Source organism: Barbus barbus (assembly GCF_936440315.1).
Source record: "Barbus barbus genome assembly, chromosome: 26".
Lineage (NCBI taxonomy): Eukaryota > Metazoa > Chordata > Actinopteri > Cypriniformes > Cyprinidae > Barbus > Barbus barbus.
In genome coordinates, this window is record NC_136754.1 from 10836527 (window position 1) to 10859020 (window position 22494).

At 37.3% G+C, this 22494-nt stretch overlaps 1 protein-coding gene across 5 annotated transcripts in view; it reads right to left on the minus strand.

Moving 5' to 3' along the window:
• Window positions 1–22494, minus strand: part of LOC306846623 (ras GTPase-activating protein nGAP-like) — a 77947-nt gene that overhangs the window by 15371 nt on the left and 40082 nt on the right. For 4 of the 5 annotated variants that reach the window (XM_079380112.1, XM_079380111.1, XM_079380109.1 and 1 more), the window contains exons 4-5: window positions 9257–9366; window positions 5955–6067 (exon numbers count right to left, since the gene is read on the minus strand). In XM_079380112.1, the coding sequence (XP_079236238.1) occupies window positions 5955–6067; window positions 9257–9366 (223 nt within the window). Of the gene's footprint in view, window positions 1–5954; window positions 6068–9256; window positions 9367–18723; window positions 18961–22494 lie in introns of those variants that run through there. The other variant, XM_079380113.1, reaches the window with a different exon arrangement.

A 22494-nucleotide genomic window follows, 5' to 3' on the forward strand; every position in this document is an offset into this window, starting at 1 on the left:
CATTATAAAAAAAGGACAAATTTAATGCATCCTTGCTGAACAAAAGTATTAATTTATTTTACATTCTTCCTGACCCCAAACTTTTGAATTAAAGTCTGAAATTGTTTTTATTTATTTATTTTCAATTTATTGAAAATTTGTCCTTGCTGAATAAAATTATTAATTTCCTTCAAAATATTAAAAAATAAACAACTAAACTTGCTGACCCCAAACTTTTGAACAGAAGTGTGTATGCGTTTATATATTCATAGATATGCCTGGACAATCAAGAAGTGTTTTACAGCAGACCAACATAAAGACTGACCACAGACTAGTCAGAGTATAATACAATGAAAGTATGTAACATAAAAACATAAAAGCCTAAAGAAAATGATTGATAGCTACTTCTATAACATACTGTACACACATTCTCATTTAGTCCTGCTGAAAACTAATCCATTATTGAAATTTGCAACTTAAAACCAAAAGCTTTTTGCTTGTTTTCAAGTATACATCTACTCTAAGGTCGAATACAGTGTATACATCTACTCTAAGGTCGAATACACATACGATTAGACAGTTGGTCACGCAACATGGACTATCCTGGCATAAGTGCCTAATAGAAAATCTGCTGGCATCAGTTTCTCTCGTTATGAGAAATTGCGGTGATGCCTGCTGACTTAGATAAAAAGCAGATTACCACAATGATTGGCCTCTCTCATCTGGCTCACATCCCAACAGAACCCAAACACAGGACCCATCATTTATCACAAAACATCCATTATCTGTCCACATTACCGCATATTTTCCCTGAGATGTGATCTCCAGTCAGAATTGAATATAATTCAGTTACACAGCCCAGATATCGTGGAAAACTACAAAAAACAATCTTCTCAGGTTGTATAAAAAAAAACAAACAGCACAATCAATGTAGTGTGATTCGTGAACACACAAATATTATGAGTTAGCTCTTTTAATAAAAGTACTCAAACTCACAAGTTACTGAATCAAAAATCAGTCTAATGAATCTTTTATCAGATAAAATGCACCGAACTGACTCACTTACTGAACTTCTGAATCTGACTCTCTGCTTAAGTGAACTGCCTGTGGTTTATGAGACTGAATGCAATTGCAAATGACAAAGTGAAGTTCAAGATACATCCATTCATCTCCTCCATCCAAACAGTATCTCTTTCCGTCTCCATTTACAGAGGTGTGGTACACTGAATCGGACAGCTGATGCAGAAACAGCAGGGTGACTCCTGATGGAGGGCTCACTTCCAGCTCTCGATACGTTTCACCTGCGTTGACTCGGACAGCTAAGCAGATCAGTGCACAGTCAGCCTGTATCCGGACACAGCTCTCCCACATCATCCAAGAAATCTGATCAGTCTGCTGGGACTGCGGTGCCACATTCAAGCTCTTTACAGTCAAAGCTTCCAAGTCCACTATGAATACAGGACTAGTATTTTCATTCAGACCACATAGTGAGAGGTGATTCTGCTACAGCAAAGGTCGATTACTTCAAAGCCTCTAATGTGCTATTTACATTTTCTTTTCAGCTACGACTTCAAATGTTTTCCCATAGCCAGCTATTCAGCAAAGCCAAGAAAGCAGAAAACTGTAACCTTATCTGAAGAGAGGTTTAGTTAGCTTTAGCTAGCTCTTGGCATGATCACAATACATTAAGTTTGGGTGCATTTTTCTGGATTTCTTTAGCTTTTTGGTACATCTTACAAAAGATTTTGTAGTTTGAAATGTAAATGAACAAATAAGCAATAAATAAATAAAATAATATAATAAATGAAAAACATTGTTAAAAACATTATGAAAAAATGAGTGAAAAACAAACTATATAGTGTAAATATTTTTGTGTAGCTTTTCTTGTTATCAGCAATGTACATTAGGGTGTACTATTTTACATTTTCTGTTATTTAGTTAAATGTTTTTTTGTTTCTTGTGTTTTACCACCTGTATAATGGTGGTCAACAGCGCATTTTAAGATTAAAAGCATACTTTGATAGTTTATGTAGATTAGTAGTATATTAATATTATAACATTTAATGAAATATACAATAATATGAGACACCAATATGCTATTGCGTAGTAATACCTGAAACGTTCTCGCTGGATTTTCTACAGTGAATTTCTGGAAACCACAGCTACCACATCTGATATTTTGGTAACACTTTAAGTTAGGGAACACTATTTACTATTAACTAGTTGCTTGTTAGCATACATATTACTAGCATACTGGCTGCGTATTAGTACTTATGAAGCACATATTAATGCCTTATTCTGCAAGACCATATTCTAGATTCCTTAACTCTACTCAATACCCAAACATAACTACAGTAACTAATTGCCTCACTTACTACAAGCAGCAAATTAAGAGTTTTTTTTTGGGGGGGCACACTTATGTGTTCCCTAATCTAAAGTGGTACCATATTTTCTTAGTGTCACTGTGTGGTTTCAAATATGATGAAAAGCTAATGCATCTCAGTCATACAGGGATGTACAGCATCTAGCGAACGATAGGAAATTGTGTAGTCAATAGCAGTTTTAGACACAGTATGTAAAATGTTGCTTAAGTTGTCTCAAGCGCCTCATGAATTCTACACCTCGGTGAGATGTCATGCAAAACTTCGAGTTTTCCATCCTCTCTTTCCACTGACAGCTACTCGCAGTTGTTGCAGAAGAAAGTCTCCCAGCATCGTGCTGACAATGACATTATTACTGATAACTGACGCAGACACACTGGAAACTGACTACACTGAACAAACAAATCATATTTCATCACTTGCAAAATGACAGTGAGGACAGGGAGTCCTAAAGATCAGACATGAAAAACAAATGGGAATTTTCTGCAGTATGAAAAAAATGAATGAAATTCTATGGGTTACGTTTATGGTACATAAACAAGTAGATAATGCAAATATAGTACCGTTCAGAAGTTTGGGATCAGAAAGTTCAAAATCAGCATATCAGAATGATTTCTGAAGGATCATTTGACACTGTGAAGACTGGAGTAATGGTTTTCAATTCAACTTTGCCATAACAGAAATGAATTACATTTTAAAATATACAAAAAAGAAACAAAATTATTTATATTTTAAAATAAAAGTCATTTATTAAAAATAAATGTATTTATTTTTAATAAATACATTTTAAAATGTAATATTACTATTTTTTTGTATTTTTAATCAAATAAATTAAGCCCTGGTGATCATAGAGACTTCTTAGAAAATCGAATTAGCAAAAAAAAAAAAACAATTGACACCCCCCCCCCCCCCTTCACCTAAAAATAATCTTATTTTTAGGTGAACTATCCCTTTAAAGGCACCCAAACATGTGCACACAAGTGTATCAGTGAACGCAGTGACAGATGTCTGTTGAGAGTTCAGCAGCAATTCATCTCAATCAAACTGTCATATGCAGTTCCTGTCTTGGCCACACTGAAACAGCCACACTATCACATGCCCCACAACACTCACACACTCCTTCCCGGCATTACTTTATGAGCAAGAGCTCCTCACAAACAGATGCACTCAATTCACAAGGAGCAGCATGAGAAATCAGCGTGATTAAAATCGCATCTCCTCCTCATCTGTAGTCTAACCGCAGAAGCTGTGGTCATTAGAGTATACAGAGAGAGCAGACACACCAGCAACATCACAGCCAGAGCCCACAGTCTCCATCCAAGCAAACACAAACAAAAAGGGTGGGAATGCAACTTATGGTTTGTCACCAAAGGTAACCAGCCCTAATTCAGCCCTGAGGCCTGTGACACACTGTTTGTGTAGTAATAAAGCAAAAGTGACTTTCCCTTTTGCTATTAAGAGCACTGCTTATCCATTAATCCTCTAGCTGAAGTAAGATTTACAGCGCTTACACACCCGACCGCAGCACTGCGAGGAAGCAAATCACAGGAAAATCTGACAAATCAAATGACAGAAAACAAAGGGCTGCAACATCATCTGTGTGGACAGTTTTGAACGAAGGAGGTCAATAAAACCTGAAGAAAGTCATTTACCTTAAAGGCAGACAAAATAACTTATCTTAATGAAAATTTATCTTAAAAAATGTAATTAATAGCTGGACAACCCATTACTCTAATGAATGTTTATGTCCTCCTATTCAGTCTAATGAGCTAATTACACGTCATTTCTGAAAAAAAGAACAGGTTAAATTGATAAAATAAAATGAAATAAAATATTTATTTTGTTTAGAACGAATAGGAACTTTTAAATGGTGATTAATGAACATAACATTGTTTGGGTCTAACAAAAAAACAATAACAAACAAACCAAACTATTTCATTTCACCAGAACACAATCAATCAATGGAGAAACATTTTTTTCTTAGAAAGAAAAAGATTTATTTTTGTTAGAACACATAGGAACTTTTGAATGTCGGTCAATGGAGAAAGATAAAGCTTCTCCTTCACTCGTTCTGCTCTGCTGTGTTCTGCTTATTATCAGCGTGTGCAAACACACAAAAAAATATAACTTTATTTTATACTTTGATATTTTCACACAGACAATAACCGTTTCTCAGTATGTGTTCTTGTGGACTTGTAAAACGTCATTGCCCAAAAACCAATGTAATTTTCTAAATATTACTGTTATTCTGTCATGAAATGTAGTTTTAAGAGTTTTTCAGGCAAGAATGTAGTTGTTTAAAACTGAAATCTGCGGTTTATTTATAAAGATATAGCGCCTATTTGAAAATTTGCTATGCCGATTTCGAAGCTCCAGGCGATCACCGGGTGCTCGGTGCTCATGTATCCGCCTTGAGCAGCCTTACGCTCAGCTAGTCCTTCCGACATTTGCCGCTGGCTCTGATGTCGCTGTGGTGATTAAATGAGAATCAATTTGTTTTGTGTATATTTAACAGGCATTCGTGGTCTCATAAATCTATTATTTGTTCCTGGTCATATCGTTTTGACTGAGCACAAAGTTTAACTTTATATTTATTTTGAACTTTACCGGAGGAACTTACAGTGCTGACGTTGTAGCAAACGTTTGACTGTGAATTGTTTGCTTTTGTCTTTAGTTCCTCTTATATAAGCCTCTTATACTTTTATAATGGCTATTATTGTTTATTAAAACTGACATAAAAGAGGCAGAGTTGTGCTTATTGTCGTGCTTTATTATCAATCGCTACTTTCCGGCATACACCACGCCTATCAAGTAAAGGGTACTGTTGGCAGTGGAAACGCTAGCCTGATCAGGGTTACCCGTATCGAATCGTACTGTATTGAACTGTACTGTACCGTACTGCTCAGTGGAAACGAGACATAAATGGTAGTTTTGGGAAGAATTGGCCCCTGCTAACCAGCCATAGTATTTGTAATCCAGTGCATTTCACTAGGGGGCAGTAAAAAAGTGCAGTCAAAAGGTTTTTCAGATCATGCCAAACATAAATCAAGTAAAATGAGTCCAAACTTTTGACTGGTAGCGTAAGTGCAGTTTAAGTCGCAGCTTTAGCGCAGTAGCTTCATTAGGAACGATCTGCCAGAGCGGTTCTGCCAGAGAGCTGTCAGACTGCCTGAAAGGTTTCAAATTTCTTTTAAAACAGATCTCATGTTATGCCAGGTCCCAGCACAGCATCTTTTCCAACAAGCTGCTCTCTATAAGACACAGGCATGAATTTAAGCAGAATATTTGGCCTTGTTATACAAGCAACCAGCACCTTGTTTTTTTAATTGCAGCTTATAATTAAAGAAAAGTGGAAAAAAGTAAAGCCATTGCTTTACCTATAAAAGTTTAGTAGAAAAGATAATCCATTCAAATATATCTAATCAATCAATGTAAAAAGAAACAAAGATGGCTTTGAATTTATCTGAAAGATAACCGCACATCGGTCTCTTAAATTCTGGGCAGAGACACAAAAAAGACCAAAGAAAGTCAGTGAGGTTCAGTCAAAGTTCCCTCTGAATACATTTATGAGAAACAAACAAGCGTAAGTTGTACCTGTCATTTTCTGTTGGTCGTAGCGATGGGAGTCTAAAGCTTGTGTTGCGATCCAGCTTTGTTTGACTCTTCGTTCTTTTGATGGATCCTTTCAGTCGTTTACTTAAAAAACCCTGTGAAGCAGAAGCACAGAGAAAGTCAGATGAGTTCCTATGAGAAACTCATGTTTTTCAGTTGATAAATGACAGCTGAGTGTGAGGCTGTGCCCGGCATGACTCAACCTTGCTCATGATTAAGCGTCAGTATATACAACTTTAAAGTCATGATCAATTATACATGGAACACCACTCGCAGAAAGACCCTGAGAACATATGACAGAGACAAGGGCACCATCACGACAAAGCAGACGGCAACTTCGCAAAGACTTCATTGACCTTTCCAAAGCAGGTTTGAAGGACAGGCAGCTGAAGTAAAATCCAACAGACCGTTTCATCAGACATATCACTGTATCTTGGCGGTGAAAAAGCACTCGCACAGAGTAATATGGGACGGCCAAGGCCGGCTGAATAGTTTACCGTCTGCTTGTAGCACAGTCAGTGCTTGCTCAATGTCTTAAAGGAAACAAAATATTAATAAGTAACCAAGTCAAGAGAGTTCAAACAGCCACCTGCGGATATATAAGTGAGTAATATTTGGTTCTGGGTCAGAATGAACTGTTCTTACGAGGTGCATTAGTTTCAGCAAAACAGTAAAGAAGAAAAAATAAATACTCAGCATGAGCATATCTATTCATGTCCAATGAGAGTGTGTTAACTCATTTCAGTTAGTAGGAAGAGCACAATAAATAAATAGCTTTGTTGTGCCTATGAAATCTGATTGATTGAGACTGTAGGAGAAACAACCTCCTAAATAAAACATTGCTATAATTATTAGGAATAATAATCATAATATTTTGTTCTAATTGTGAAATCTGACTAAATAAGTCTGCTCTTCTGGGAGAAGCAACCCAAATGAATAAACAAACGAATAAACGGGAAAATTACTATATTTAAAAAAAAAATTCTGACTCTAAAAAACTGCCTCAATAAGCCACTTTCAAATGAATTATAAAATATATGTTATATTGGTTATCAGGTGATATTAGAAATTTTCAATATGAAAATAATTACCAGCTTATCACATTTGCTCGAATTTTCCATATCAGTCAGAAAATATGACCAGACTGTCTAACCTGTTTACAGTGAATTTATTATTCCGAAGAAAAGAGGAAGCATGAAGAGAAAACCAGGAAGAAAAAAATCTGTAGTAAATCACAGCGGGTTAGCAGAGCGGCTATTCATTAAAATCATGTAGGACAATGACGAAGTCTAAAAAAAATAGGGCAGGGGAAGTGAGATTTATCTTGTTCAGATGAGTGCCAGACTGTAAGTAGGAGAGCGTTTGGCTAGTAAAAGGCCATTTACAGAAACGAAGCGAGATTGTATGTGATATATTAGTCATTCCTCATCAGAAGAAAGATGAGAGAAAGTTTTATGTTTGAAAAGTGAAAGACAGGGTAAAGCGAAAAGAGAAGAAGAAGAGAGAGAGTGATGAAGCACTAATGTGGAGGGTGTCACCGCATAAAGTCTGAGAAAGGGCATTGTTTGGAAATTATCCAGCAAAGATCAAAATGCCTTTCAAATTCCCACTCTGAAGTATGTGGACACTTAAACAGTATTTTAAAAGCATTCAATATCAAAATCGTTGGCATTAATACAAAGTTAGTCCTCACTAACAGTTTCCACTCCTCTGGGAATCATGTGACGACTGCTGATGTATTTTAAAATTCAGGCTGTCCTACAGACTGAAAGGCTTCAATGCAGTCTTCACATAATTCATATATCAATTATATGCTGCCTCAACAGAGCCCATTAATCCCAATGCACCTGTCAATCAATGCTTCCATATTCTTAATAGAAAATGACTTGAGCTGTAATGAGACTTCATATTAAAAACACATCCAACATCCAAGTTTTTTATCCGAGTGCACCAAATCAGTTCATTTGTCTAGGAATTTTGTGACAGAGAGCCAAATATGTACGATTAATCACTTATAAAATGACACACAAAAATGCTGGAGATATAAATATCTGCCTTGTCCCACTTCCTGCCTGGATGAAAATATCAAACAATTTCTAATGCATCGAGTCAGAGGCACAGACTGTTTCCAGAATGAGTCTTTGTTACAATATAGCTATTGGAGGGAGCGTCTGCTCATTGTTCATGCAATGCAGTGCTGAAAATACTGCATAAAAACTCAAAATGAATGCGAAAACTCAAAAGGTATGTGCATACACCATATATACATACATCATTGTGCTGAACCTCTGTCCTCACACATAGGAACTGGCCTGGAATAAGGAAGACCATTAGTGGCTGGCGATAAACGGAGGAGGACGATGCTTCACTAATCAGGGGCTCAAGAGGGTAATTAAAGTGGGGCATTTATCCCAAGCAGGAATTCTGCTCTATTTCTACATCAGTGCAGTGTGACATGTAACCAGCCTCTTGTAAATGATGATGACTGATAGTGGGGACTAAGTAACAGCAGCGACACGAATATGAAAAAATACAAAAATTAAAGTAATTTACTGTTGTTTCAAACCTGTATGACTTACATTCTTCTGTGGAACACACACAAAAAAGTCTCTGTTGTTTGACCAGATAAGTAAAAGGGTTCCACAGAATGACACAAGGGTGAGTTAAATATCCCTTTAAAGCGTTTTTTTTTTTTCAAATGACAGCTTAATGTTGAAAACAGGTTCAAGCTAGATTTTAGGTTACATTTGTTTGTTCAGAGTTTTGTTATTCATCATTCAAAACTTGACAAGCCATACTGGTTTGGAACAACACAAGGGTGAGTACATGATGGTAATTTTCATTTTTGGGTAAACCATCCCTTTACATTTTTGTCATCAGCTCAGCTGTCTCCACAATAGCATTGTTCCAGTCACTTTTCTAGAATTTAGCAGTGCAGCATTCCAAAACTTCACATCATTTTTAATAAAACACTGAATTGTGAATGGAACTTTACCACTGCTGAGTCTGATTCATTCCTGTGATTCAGCTCATTCAAACAGTTCATTTAAATGAACTGAAAAATAATACTAATACATAAAAAAAATACTGGATGAAGATTACACTGGTCAGAGCAACGTAAGCTCTAATAGCCCACAAAAAGACATTCAGGGGCCTAAAAATGAAATAATAGCTGAAGGACAAAGAGTGCTGGCATTGCAGACTGTGAGAAGTAACTGAGGCCAGAGAGATGTGATGATGAATTGGTATAATGCTGATATAAGTGCTTTGCTAAATGAACTCACAGGCACTTTGAAGGGTGAGGAGTTGGGGCCATCCATGGAAATGTTCTTCTCTGAGCTGCCCAGCCCCGATATGCTCCTCCGCCTGGGAGAGCGCTCCGCTGACGCTTCCGCTGTGAGAGAAGAGAGGAAAGCAGGGATTAGATCAGAAGAAGTCTTCAGAGAGACTGAGAGGATGTCTTTAAATGTTTTAATAGGCACACTAATGATCAAGAGAACTACAGATATTTAAAACATTAAGCTGGAAAGCTGGAAAACTGGAAAACTGGGGTAGTCGACTGTGGAAAACTTCCAGGAAGAAGTTTGGCGTTATTGATGAATTACTGATACTGCAGACACAGGAAACTTTCTAAGTGGAATCAACATTTGTGCCAAACATCATTACACTACCATGGCTGCACTAATTTAGAAATGATGGCTGACACATAATCAATAATTATTTCATTATGTTATAGCTTAGGTCTATATTATGAATAGTTAAAGGCCAATCAGAACGTAACAGTGCAGCGGTTTATGTTCAACTGCATGGCAATTAAGTAGTTCTATGCCAGCATTAGTTGCATATTACATTTTGTCTGTATTTATAGTTTGTATTTATATATCACATTAAAGGTGCACTAAGCAATTTTTGAAAAATGCTTTTGACCGCGGTGTCGGACCATGTCCCAAAACACACTTGCAGCCAATCAGCAGTAAGGGGCGTCTTGTAATGATACAGCACTCAATTTGAGTGTACATGACGGATATTAGGAGTTCGACTATAGATAGAGAGAACCGGAAGATAAAAAAATAAATAAATAAAAAAAAAATTAAAAAAAGGAAAATATCGGAGGAACAAAACTTAAATATCGCTTGAATATCAGAGCAGCTTTCCAGCTTTCCAACTCAAGGAGCAGGAAGAGCTCGAATCGGACGCTGAGGTTGCGATGTTTCTTTTCGATAGGTGAGTAATGTTGATTTTGCATTGTTTTCCACAACTTATCCGTGTTGGATTTTGTTTAAATATGGTTGTGTGTCATCTTTGCTTGATTCCGCGAGCGTTGTTATGTCAGGGTTACACGTGTACGTACGTGTGGGACGGAGATATCAAAATAGGGGCGAGGTCCTATTGGGCTATGGGCATGTTTGTTTTGGTGCGTTCAAATATCAACATCGTTTGGCAAAAATCGCTTAGTTTGTTTCGCATTTTTCTTGAGAACCAAATCAGCATATCAGAATGATTTGCAAAGGATCATGTGACACCGAAGACTGGAGTAATGGCTGCTGAAAATTCAGTTTTGCCATCACAGGAATAAATTACTTTTTTAAATATATTAAAATATAAAACAGTTAGTTAAAATTGTAATGACATGTAGCCTTAGTGAACAAGAGATTTCTTTCCAATACAAAATCTTACAGACCCCAAACTATTTTTAATAAAAACTTATCTGAAAATAAGATTAAGGATGCACAAGAATTATTTTATGAGCATCCCTAACAATGACGTTTTAAAGACAGGAGTGTCTTCCTTTGCTTCCACATTTCAAAACTGCCCCTGCACCCATGATTGAGCCTCCTGAGCAGTCTTAAATGTAGTCTGGGGTCTAATAAAGTCACCTGCCCTTTGTAAATCCATCCCTCCCTTAATGATGCCCAGCAGGTCGCAAACAGAGAGCTCACGTCTTGCTAAAGTGCCAGTCAGACAGGTTTAAAAGAGTGAATTAACCTATAGCTTTCAGTAAGTCCTCTTAATAAAGCACTCATCCATCCACTCATGAACGCTCACTCGACCTGCCACCACCAGACCTCCAGATGAACGCCCTGTGGCTCTCATATAAAGCCACTCTCAGAAGCTAAGTGGAATATAACTCATTTTCGTTTCATAGCCAAGTTTATTTTTAATTTTCTCAGACCGATTTATTCTACATTTGCAGGGACCCCGCAGCCGATGAGTGTCAAGGATGGAGCAGGACGTAACCTACATCCGCACAACCTCCCAGAGACCCACCCCTCGAGCCGTCCTCACTGAAGTGTACATCACCCCCATAATGAGTTAATTCACCCAGAGAAATAAAAACCCGGTCAATCACTGAGCACGAAGTGCTGCAGAACCCCTGCCTCTCAGCGTCTGCACTGAATCAAGAAACACTGTTGAAATTGACCCAGAGGTCTTTGGCCAAGACGATGCTTCTGGTTTCAGCTTGCAGGCCTTAGTGGATCCATACAACAGAGATTGTGCCTGGTCGGTTGGAGAGCTGCACATCGCTGCCCAAGATCAAACCCTCGGCTCACAATAAAGAGCTTAAAGACGTAGTTCACCCAAAAATTCCAAACTTCTTTGACTTACTTTCTAGTGTATGATACTGTTTTTATGCAAACAATGAAAGACAATGGGGTCCAAGACAACACCGGACCAGTTTTTAACTTTTCAAACTCTTCATTCTACAGAGAATATTTATCAATATATCTGTTTTACAAATGCAAGAAAGTTGTACATGCTTGGAACAAAATTAGGGTGAAGAAATCTAAAGAATTTATATTTTTAGGTAAACTATTGATTTAATATCTCGTACACACACACACCAAATCTCTCATCAAATTAATGGGACATTATGATGTCTCTTAAACTACGCATCAGTCACGCTCACATTTGGCCGCTCTCCATTGGACCATTGATTAACGGCTAAATTTAGCAGTTCAACCTGTTTTGCAGCTCAGGAGCAGCCCAGTCAAGTTCTGTGCAGTTCATCCGACTTCCTAAAACCTCAAGATGCGTAAAATACATCAGTTTTCTAAAATACACCCGTTTTCTAAAATACACTCTAAAAATGAAAGGTTCTTGATTGGCATTGATGGTTTCATGAAGAACCTTTAAGATCCATGAAAGTTTTCCACTGCAAAAAATGTTATTGATAACAGAAAAAGCGTCTTCAGATTATTAAAATACTCTTCAAACTAAGAAACAAATGATTCTTTTTAAAGAATTTTGGAACCGTCATTCACATTACATTTGTGCTTTACAAGAACAGCAACTTCACGTTTTCTCCTCCACAGCCGGGTTCTGTAGACCGCCTGTTGTATCATTGAGCTCCTCGGTTCAAACTCTTCCATGCATCGCTCACACTCTCCGTGAAGTTGCTGCTTTTATGAGGGCTCTGCAGTGCTGAACTTGACAAATCACAGTGATCCCTATGACTAAGCACAGCGGTACTTATTTTACAATCTTGATGCTAGCAACACAAGATCATGGGTTCAATTTCCTGGGAATGCATGTTGTGATATAACATACAGCTTGAATGCACTTTACATCACTTCGGATAAAAGCTAAATGCATAAATGTGAGTAAATGTAAACCAAGAGCAGCAAAACACCACCTCGTTTCGCCTCTGAACATGCACAGACTACTTATCAAACAGGAAATGACCTGTAACAGCATATTCAACTCATTTATTGAAGTTAATCTAATAAAACGCAGCTGAGAACGAGGAAAAGAGAGAGAGTGAAAGATACCTCTATCACAGCTGTTGCCCATCACCTGCTGAATAAATGGATTTGGTCACCATTGGATTGGCTGAAGAGTGACCATCGCCCTCGTCCAATGAGCTTGAGCGCTTTCCCTTTAATTGTTCATCACTCTGAGAGAGATTCCGCCACACTGATAAACTGCAGCCTCTTCATTGTCCTGCCGTGGCTTGCTGCCACATCGTACCGTCGTCTTCTCTCTCCAGCGCTCTCCCTCAAAGACTGAAACGTCCTCTGCTAAACCTCTCTCTCCCGTCTCAGTCCATCCTCTTCTCTCTATCCGTATCACTGGGCAGCAATCCTAGTCCTCACTTTATCAGCCTCTTCCCTTTCTCTTTGGCACACCAGCGGAAGAGATTTTACCGCATTTACTCAATCAATCGCTGTAACCTCACTCCTCTGTTCCTCTCAGCAGAACAGCAAGCACTTCCCATCCCTCTCTCCTTCTCTCTTCGTTTGCTAGTCCCCCCCACCCCCCTCCTCAGCGCATCTGCCTGCCTGCTGCAGCCTTGCACATTAGCAAAAACGAAGAGGCGCTCTTTGCCTCGAGACTTTTGTTTTCGTACTTCATGTGGGACATGGCTCTGGAGGCTTGTGCTGCACGTGTGAATGCGTGTCATTTATGAGAGGTGTGTTTTGGAGGTCGTTAAAGAACGGAGAAGTAAAAGAATAGAGAGAAAACAAGTGTGTATCAGATTACAATGTAAGGTCAAAGCGTGTTAGAGCTGTTAGCTGGACATGAACTACTGAAATAAGACAGAATCGAATGTAGACTGAACTGAAGGAGTATAGTGCACGGCTTTATGTGCTACATTTAGCATGTCCTTCAAAATCCTTATTGAATCTAATAAAGCATTATCGGATGCTATCAGGAGACTGGGATCAGAAAATGACGCAAGGCATAGACTCAAACTTAGACTGCCCACATTTGTCAACTCAAGGTGTTGGAGTGTGTGTACTAACTCCTCGGCCACAGCTGCAATATAAAGCAATAAAGTTAATTAACATTAGCTTGCCAAATTAAATAAACAAATAAATAACTTCGAAGCAAGCACCGATGACTTGTCAAATGTACAAATTAGTGGTTTAAATGCACCATACTGCAATAAGTGTTGTTGAATAAATGACCTTGTAAAAGGCTGACAAATAAATAATAAAATAGTATTTTATTTTAATATTATTTTGAAAGACTTTTCTTATGATTACCAAGGCTGCATTTATTTAAATCAATAATACTATAAAAAAAAACATTTCTCATTATGAATGCGTGAAAATGTTTCTTTGATGATTAAAAAGTTTAAAAATTATATATTTGAAATGAAAATCTTGTGTGACATTATAAATGCCTTCACTTTCACTTTTCTATCAATTTATTACATGCTTGTTGAATAATTTCTTTAAAAAAATTCTTACTCTCTCCAAACTGTTGAACTTTATGAGTGTAAATAACAAAATAAAAATAAAGCAGTTAAAAATAGTGTTGAGTCATCTAAAAAAAAAAAAAAAAAAAAAGAGACAGGACAAACCAGCTATTCTCAGTGACTACACTTTGATTTAGTTCCCTTAAATCACAGCTATTACATCACACCTAGAATTATTCCTGTCTCTCTCCCTCTGCAGCTCTCAGCCCATCCATCACCTCACTATATGCAGCCCAAGGTCAGACTGTCCCTGACTGTCCTCTGTCCCCTGGCGTCAGAGTCATCAGGTCTCCCTGTCAGCCCCTCAGTGAGGCCAGCACAGCACAGCACAGCGTCTCCTCCTCTCCTACCCGCTAGGCTGTGAATGCCCCTGAAAATCCACTTACTGCATTGATTTGGCCCAGCCCTTCCTCGGATCAATACAGCACTGGAGATAACAGAGGGGTTAAAATCAACACTGCAAGACCTGAAACAGGGACCCAGGCCGTAATTAGAAGTGATGCGGGTGCTCTGGTGTTGGTGGATAGAAGGGTGGGGGATGGGTGAAGAAAGGGTGGTCCCTAGTTAGTGCAACACCACCGCTCTTATTGCCTTCTGAGATAAGCAATCAATCTGTGGTAAAATACCATTTGGAGAGTGTAAATGAATCAATATGGATTTGCCTGAAGAGAGTGAAAAAGATTTTGCCACAATGCTTTATCTAGAGCCAAACTGGAAGCCAAACTTAAGCCAAATCTTAACCATAACTGCACTTCCATTGCCCATCATTCTCTGGATGGATGAGAAGACAGTTATTAAATGTATTGATATATGAATGCATTGTAGGAGAGACACAATTCACTGAAAAACTATTTTTTTACATTTTCTGTGTGGTGCTTGCCTCCTTCACTGTAAGTCTACGAGATTTTTGTGTTTTTGTTTTTTAACTGTTTTATTGTTCATCAACCACTTAAGCACTGAAAATCATAGGAAAACAGGGCAACTTTACTTTCCAATGTTCGCAATCCTCAAATTAAAAAAATTAATCAAATAAAATTTAAATAATTTTAATGTCATTATTTTCATTCAATGTAAGATGTAAAAATGTTACATGTATAATTACATAATATATTTAAATGTATATTATGTAATACATGTATAGAAAATATATATTTTTATTATGTATAGCTGTGTATTTTTTATATAATTGTAGTTTTGCATTAATAATTGAGAACTAGAAATTATAGATAATACGAGAACGCGATATATTTACAATCAATTCTTCTTTTTTTACGAATGTTACAAGGACAATACAAGTCTTCCTTGCAGTTTCAGCTAAACCTTATTTATTTGTTAAATTTAAAAAGGTGACAAGCAGGTGAATTAGCAGCCAACTGCTACAGAAAACTAAATTTTTAGGTTTAAGACATCAAAATATGCAAGATATAATAGGGCTGCGTGACTGATCGAAATAAAAACTAAATTGTGATATGGCTTAGTGCAATTAAATTTCAAAGGCTGCAATTAAATTAAATTAAACAAAATGTATACATGCTGTGCATTTCCCTTTGCAGCATCTCAGTGCCTTGTTCATGGTAAATGCTGATCCACACAAACTCCATCTCTGAACCTCCTCTGAGTTTAAGTTGATTTAATGTGCTTTTAGGAACACACCATGTGCCATCTATCTTCAATTATCATTATATTTAAAAACTCTGAACTTTACAGCATTACAACATTACAAAGTTCATATTTTTAATTTGTTTTGCATTTAGCATTTTTTATTTTTATTTTAATATTTATATAATTATTATTATTATTAACAGCAGTTTAGTAGCATTTCATATTCATATCGACATAAATCACAAAATTCTGTCCAAATTGCGTAGCCATACAATTTGTTTTTGTTTGTTTGTTTTTTTAATTCGCAATTGCAATTTAATATCCGTCATCATGCATGCTTGTTGTTGAGCGCTACCCAAGTATGAGCCTTACCAAGCTTTACTCATTATCCCAACATGACCCTGAAAACAAGAACTTAAAGAAACCCACAACTTTATCAATACTACATGACTGAACAGTATGGAAAACATGAAAAGCCTACTTGTCAGGCCTCTCCACACCATCACAGTAAAGATGATGATACCTGATATGAAATGTGCAGGGCGGGTATTAATTATTCATATTTAGTGGAACAGCAGGGGCATCAGTGAAGCTGAGCAAAGCTCCACGCTTCCACCACACGCAACTGCAGCATTTCTCTGCGTCATAATGCTCAGAGACGGTAAGCTATGGGAAAATCCCGCATGAAAGCCACTGCAAAACGCAGTGGGGTTTTAGTCAGCTAGTGAAAACGCTGTGACCGGATAGGATTTACTCAGAAACACTTATTCACGGGCCTGTTATCCCAAAGATTTGTTCTTTTCAGTCAGATACCCAAAAGCATTTTATGAGGGGTTATATTTCTTTTTATAGCTGGGTTTATACTTCAAACTTCTATTCGTCGTGCTAAACCACAATAACAGATTGATGGCGCTACAGAACACTTCCAAAAGCGTTTGCTGACTAAGACAGAAATTTCTCTCTTGCCATTTTGGTTCAGGTTGGTGCACTTTCTTAAATACCACCACTCTTGAAAATGTTATCTAATGAAACAAGTGCAAACAGAAGCACAATAGTGTATCTATTCTCTTGCTTCCCTCATGACAAGACTTCTGTCACTATTTACTTTTCCATCTATCTGTTTTTGTGTGATTCCAAACGTCTGGAATGTAGTGATGTCACAACACCAAGCTGTGAAACTGGATACTCGCAAGATGCCCTTTCCTTTCTTAGACGGAGCAGACAGGTGTGGTGCACTACATTACGATCCTTGCAACTCACAGACCTTGCATTGTTTTAGTTTTATGATGCCTCAGAATCTAAAGGTCAAACAGGTTTGGTCAAAAACGCCAGAAATCCACAGACAGGTATTTCAAGTTTAACATCAAGTATTAAAAGTGTACTGAGGTTCATATGAGGGGGGTCATGCGATGTACTTACACACGTCCTTTCTACTTGTATATGAAACACTTGCACCTACATGCACAACAGAGCAATTGTATGTGACGACTGTCATTTTAGATTATGCTATTTCAAGGTATTCAGAGTCACAAAGCAAGCTTCAGGCCTGACAGTGTAAAAATCTTGTCAGGTGGGGGCAGGGCAATGGACAACAAAGATCGAATGACGCCAAGCAGGAGTTTACATCCAAACAAACTTTTCCGGGACAAATCATCCTAGGACTCTCAAATCCCAAGAGAGTTTGAGTGATATTTATAATTGAAAACTCATTTCACTCGTGTTTTTTCTTTTGTCAAGCAAAACTATTGGAAGGTCTCTTGAAAGCAATCTCTGCATTTTCATAGTTTATTCGTAATCTTATTCATGTTCTCTGTAATCTAGCCTTTCCATACACATAAATGATAAAATCTAATAAATTACTTTTTGTTGCAGAATAGTTGTTTTTATACACATACATACAACAGCATTGCTATACATGACTAAAATGGCCTATACTTTCTATGTATAAGATGGAAAATAAAATAGGAACATCAGATTCTCTTATTATTAACTGACTACTTCAATGGAAGCATACCTCTCCCTTTTAATACATGAGCATAATAGAAAGATGACATTAAAAGGGCAAATAAATAAATAACAGCAGTGGATGCCAGGAGGGGTGACCGTTAATGAAGCATAGGGGGGCAGGCAAGCGGAAGAATCGATGCTTTCTTCTACTTAATGTTAAATTACAACAAGCCATTATTCATTATTAGGTATAATTAACAATTAAAGCCTAAATAGAAATTAGGCTTTAATTAAACCGGACAAAAGAAAACGTCCACTTTTAAAACCAGAGCCCTGAAAAATGAGGAATGGGAATCCTTCCGAATCTGGTTCTATGAACGATTGATTAAAGTACCACGAGCTTTAAGTACAACACAAACACTAACAATTTTTGGTTTAAAACACTACAGTATAAATAATAGCACGCGTTTTAGTATGCCACTTTTAATTTAGTAACCTCTCCGAATGATTCATTTAGTGTGTCATATTTTGATTAACTTAAAAGAACCGATTCAAAAGAGTCATTTACTCGGGAATCGGACTGCTTCGGTTGGGCTGAGCTTTAGGAGTCAGTTCTTTATAGTAGTGAATCAAAGAGTCATTCTTTGGGGAATCGGACTACACTAGTCACGCTGTCTGTTTCAAACACCAGATTCAGAGTATTTTAATACGGCGGGAAACACAAGTTTAGGAAATTTACACGTCATGAAATTAAAAAGAACAGTTTAAAGATTCCAAATCGTAAACAGAGAACCGTAAAGCAGTTTCAACTTCACACAACTGTTGAACACACACTAGTTAACTTACATCATGTAGATGCATTAGTATAACAACACTAGAATAATACTGCGTAGTAGTAAGTAGACTAAAGTCTCAAATGTGTTCGTATAATAGCTATTCAAACTCCCACAACGTGTGGCTCCACAGTCGTTGAATATGAAGTGATGCGAAAAAACATACCTATAAATTCCATGGTTGATATCGATCCCGCAATCAGTTATAGTCACATCCCTCCGCGAAAATAAAACGAAACAATCCCAGAGAGCAGATGAGCCGGTGTTTAGTGAGTGAAGTCTCTCACAGCACACCCCTTCACGCAGTCCATACACTGAGGAATGCAGTAAAGCCTGAGCCAGATCCAGTCAGTCTCAACCTACTCCGCTTTTCTCTCTGTTACTCTATTGAAAAGAGCACAACAATGGCTGTCCTCTCCGAGGATCAATCTACAGACGATTGCACACTGTCCGTCTTCAGACATTACCAGGAAATGTTTAAAACCAATAAATCAAGCAGGCTGACAAGCTAAATCCCTTGTTTTGAAGGTATTTCACCCAAAATGAAAGTTCAGTAATTTACTGGCAGTTATGTTGTTCTGCCAAAGAAAAAGCCAAATGGGCTTTGATTATGATGGTTACCAGAAAAAAAAGAAGAGGAGGAAGGAAACAAAACTAATGCAAAGGTGCCAATGACTCAATATAGCACAGATCCTGATAACCTACAGAACAGAAATATAAAAATATGGCTACACTATTATATTTCACTCATTGTGTAACACTGAAGAAAGACATTCACCTGTTACATGCGTGAGAAAGAACAGGAAACCCTCACTGCTCCCGAACAATATAGTGGAATGAATGGAGGAAGTGAGGCAGCTGGATGAACAACTCAATTTATTTTTCTGAGCATTAGCATTGTGTTAATGCCATTTCATACCATAGTTTTATCATTAAAAAGAATGGAAGTCATGAGAAAGCAGTGAAATACTGTAACTATGTTTGCAAGATGCAATACAGAAAAAGAATAGAGTTTATATTTTAAATAAACGTAGGATTTAAGCTTTGTTTCAGTATAAACAAAATTTGGTTTCAGTGTTAAAATGGTATAGATTATTTAACTATCTTCTGGGACCCGCTGTTTAAATCAATTAAGTAATGCTTATTTTTCCACTTAATATGGGTTGAAGCTACATATAACAGCAGCTCACACTGTGAAATGTATCATAGCAACAAGTCTGGCAAGGAAATATTTGCAATTTCAATCTCCCAGCATGCCAAAGTCACACAATATGGTCACTACCGAATGACACCATGCTGACTGTTTTAGATCAAATTTTGCAATCTTCAGGTATTTGATCTGTAGTTTTCCTCCAATCCTTAAAATATTTAGTGATAGACTGCAGCATTGCAAAAAATAAAATATGCATTTCTGCGACATTCAGATTCTATATTGTCTCATATTTAACAGTCAACTATTTTTTATGTTATTTACACAACCAAGCCAATTCAATAAATCATAGATGGATTAAACTTTATATAGTGCAAGATGGTTGCTCTGAGAGGAATAGACTAAAGCTTGTCTTCTAGCTCACTGAAGAAGCTTTTATAGAGGTCAAAGCAACTGCACTGCAAGCCTATAACTATGTATTTGGAGTTACTTTATAGGGGAGTCTGTGAGGTGGAGGGATATTATAGGATGTCAGAGGAAAGCTCTTAGATGAACGTATCAGAATTTCAGCCTTCTAACTTGCTATAGGAAAGCGTCAAGTCAGTTAAATCATCCTGTATATCGCTGTATAGGCAACAACATGGTTACATTTTCTAACCCTAAAGTCCAGCATTGCAATTTTTCAGTTTTACATTTCTCTAAAATTCACCCCAAAACAATATATGCTAAACTTCATTAATTTTTGGAAACAGTGGCTTCCTAAAAACACATTTAAGGAGAAAAACCCAAAATGCAACATCAGATGATGGTCTCAAGATGACCGAAAAAGGAGCCAGAAAAAAAGACCAGTTGCAGTACAAATATTACAATAATTTTCATCGAAAATTCAAGATACAGAGAAACTGAAAATTACACTGCAGCATCCAAAAGGCCAAAGCAAACAAGTAGAATTATGTGCATCTATAATGCACTGAGAAAATTGTAGGAAAGAGCTGATAACAATACTCCTATAATGGCCACCCAGATAGATCTGATACATATAGCCTCGAACTTTGTTCCTTCTTCCAATGGGCATAACAACAATATTCTGCTATCAACACACTAGTAGCAGTTTTTCTTGCCCTAAATAAGCCAGGAAGTTCTTTTGATCTGCCTCGCCCACCACGTAAAATGTGAATTTCTCAAAAATTTGAATTTTTTTTTTTATTTGTTTCAATAAAACACTAAAACATGTTGCACAAAGACCTCAGGGGGAAAACAGACTTGGGGACCAATATTAGTGGATTCTGTAAAGCTGAGTCATCTTCCTCGCCTCAACATGTATAAATATCTAAATCAATTGGACATATTCTTTAGTGCAACAATAGAATGAGATGCATTTCATCTACCAAAATAGATTTCCATTATTCTATTTTAGTCTCGATTAAATGCTTCATTAATACTAGCAAATAGGTTAAAGAGAATGTTGCTATTTCAAATATTGCATTTATTAGGGATAGTTAACCTAAAAATGAAAATTGCCATCATTTACTCATACTCATTTAGTTCCAAATGTGTATGACTTCTGTTTTCTGTGGAAAACAAAAGAAGATTTTTTTTTTTTAAATGTCTCAGAGCCAAAGGGTTTAATGTTATTTTTGACCGCTTTCATTGTATGGACAAAAACAGCTGAAACATTCTTAAAAAATATCTTATTTTGTGTTCAGCAGAAGAATCTAATCTTTAAAACCAGATTTTGTGTGGAAGGAACATCCACAATTCAAACCTAATTGCAAGTACATAAATAGCTCAGTTGAGCGAAGTCAGAACCTCATTGTCTTGACAACCATGAGAAAGACGGAGCTGGAGCTTCAATAAGTGATACACCTCTCCTCACTTTTCTTGCAACAACAGAAAAAAAAAATATGTATGATTCAGAGATCGAAACCATACAAACTGAAAACCACATATGATCTCACAAAATTTTTTGTAGCTGTGAATCTAACAGCCTCTAGAGACTCAACCTGTTCTGAATTGCCATAGAAATCCTGGACTCTCCCCTCACCACCCTGGCTGCGGAGTGTCTCATTGTCAAACAGAGCGAACATTAACATATAAATAACCCTCTTCTCTCGCTCTCTGAATCCGTGGCGGTGCAACTTAGGAGGGTCTGGAGAATGAATGACTCTCTTAGTCACAGAGATTTGTGCATTTCTCTGACCGCTGCCTTTAGCAACCGGCCCACTGGGTCAGTGTCCGCACCCCCGCACGTACTGGCACTGAATGCGAGACCAGTCAGAGGGCAGCTTCAGTTATTGCCCCCTAGGCCTGGGAGGGAACGAAACGCTGTCCAGAGAGAAAGAGAGAGAAAACTAACAAAGTAAAAACAGTGAGTTTTGTTCTGCAAAATTACATTCCTCTATACTCCTCCTCGCACAAGCTTGCCCAGCCCACAGAGGTCGCAGGATCAAACGTACCCAAACACAATGAATCATTATGAGAAAAAGGTGCGGATATGGAGGTGAATCAGATGATTAACCTGTTTTCATAATAACTGGAACTTTGAAAATTCTGGATAGGGAGCGTCCATCTGAGTCAGTTTGGATTAAAGGAATAATGTTCCCAAAAATGGACATATCCTCTTGCCATTAAAAGCTTGTTTGGCTTACTTCTGTTGAACACAAATTAAGACATTTTGATAAATATCCTTTTTTGTTCATATAATGAAACTCATTGGGGTCCAGTGATGGACCCCATTGACTTTCATTATATGAACAAAAGCAGACAAAATAATATCTAATTTTGTGT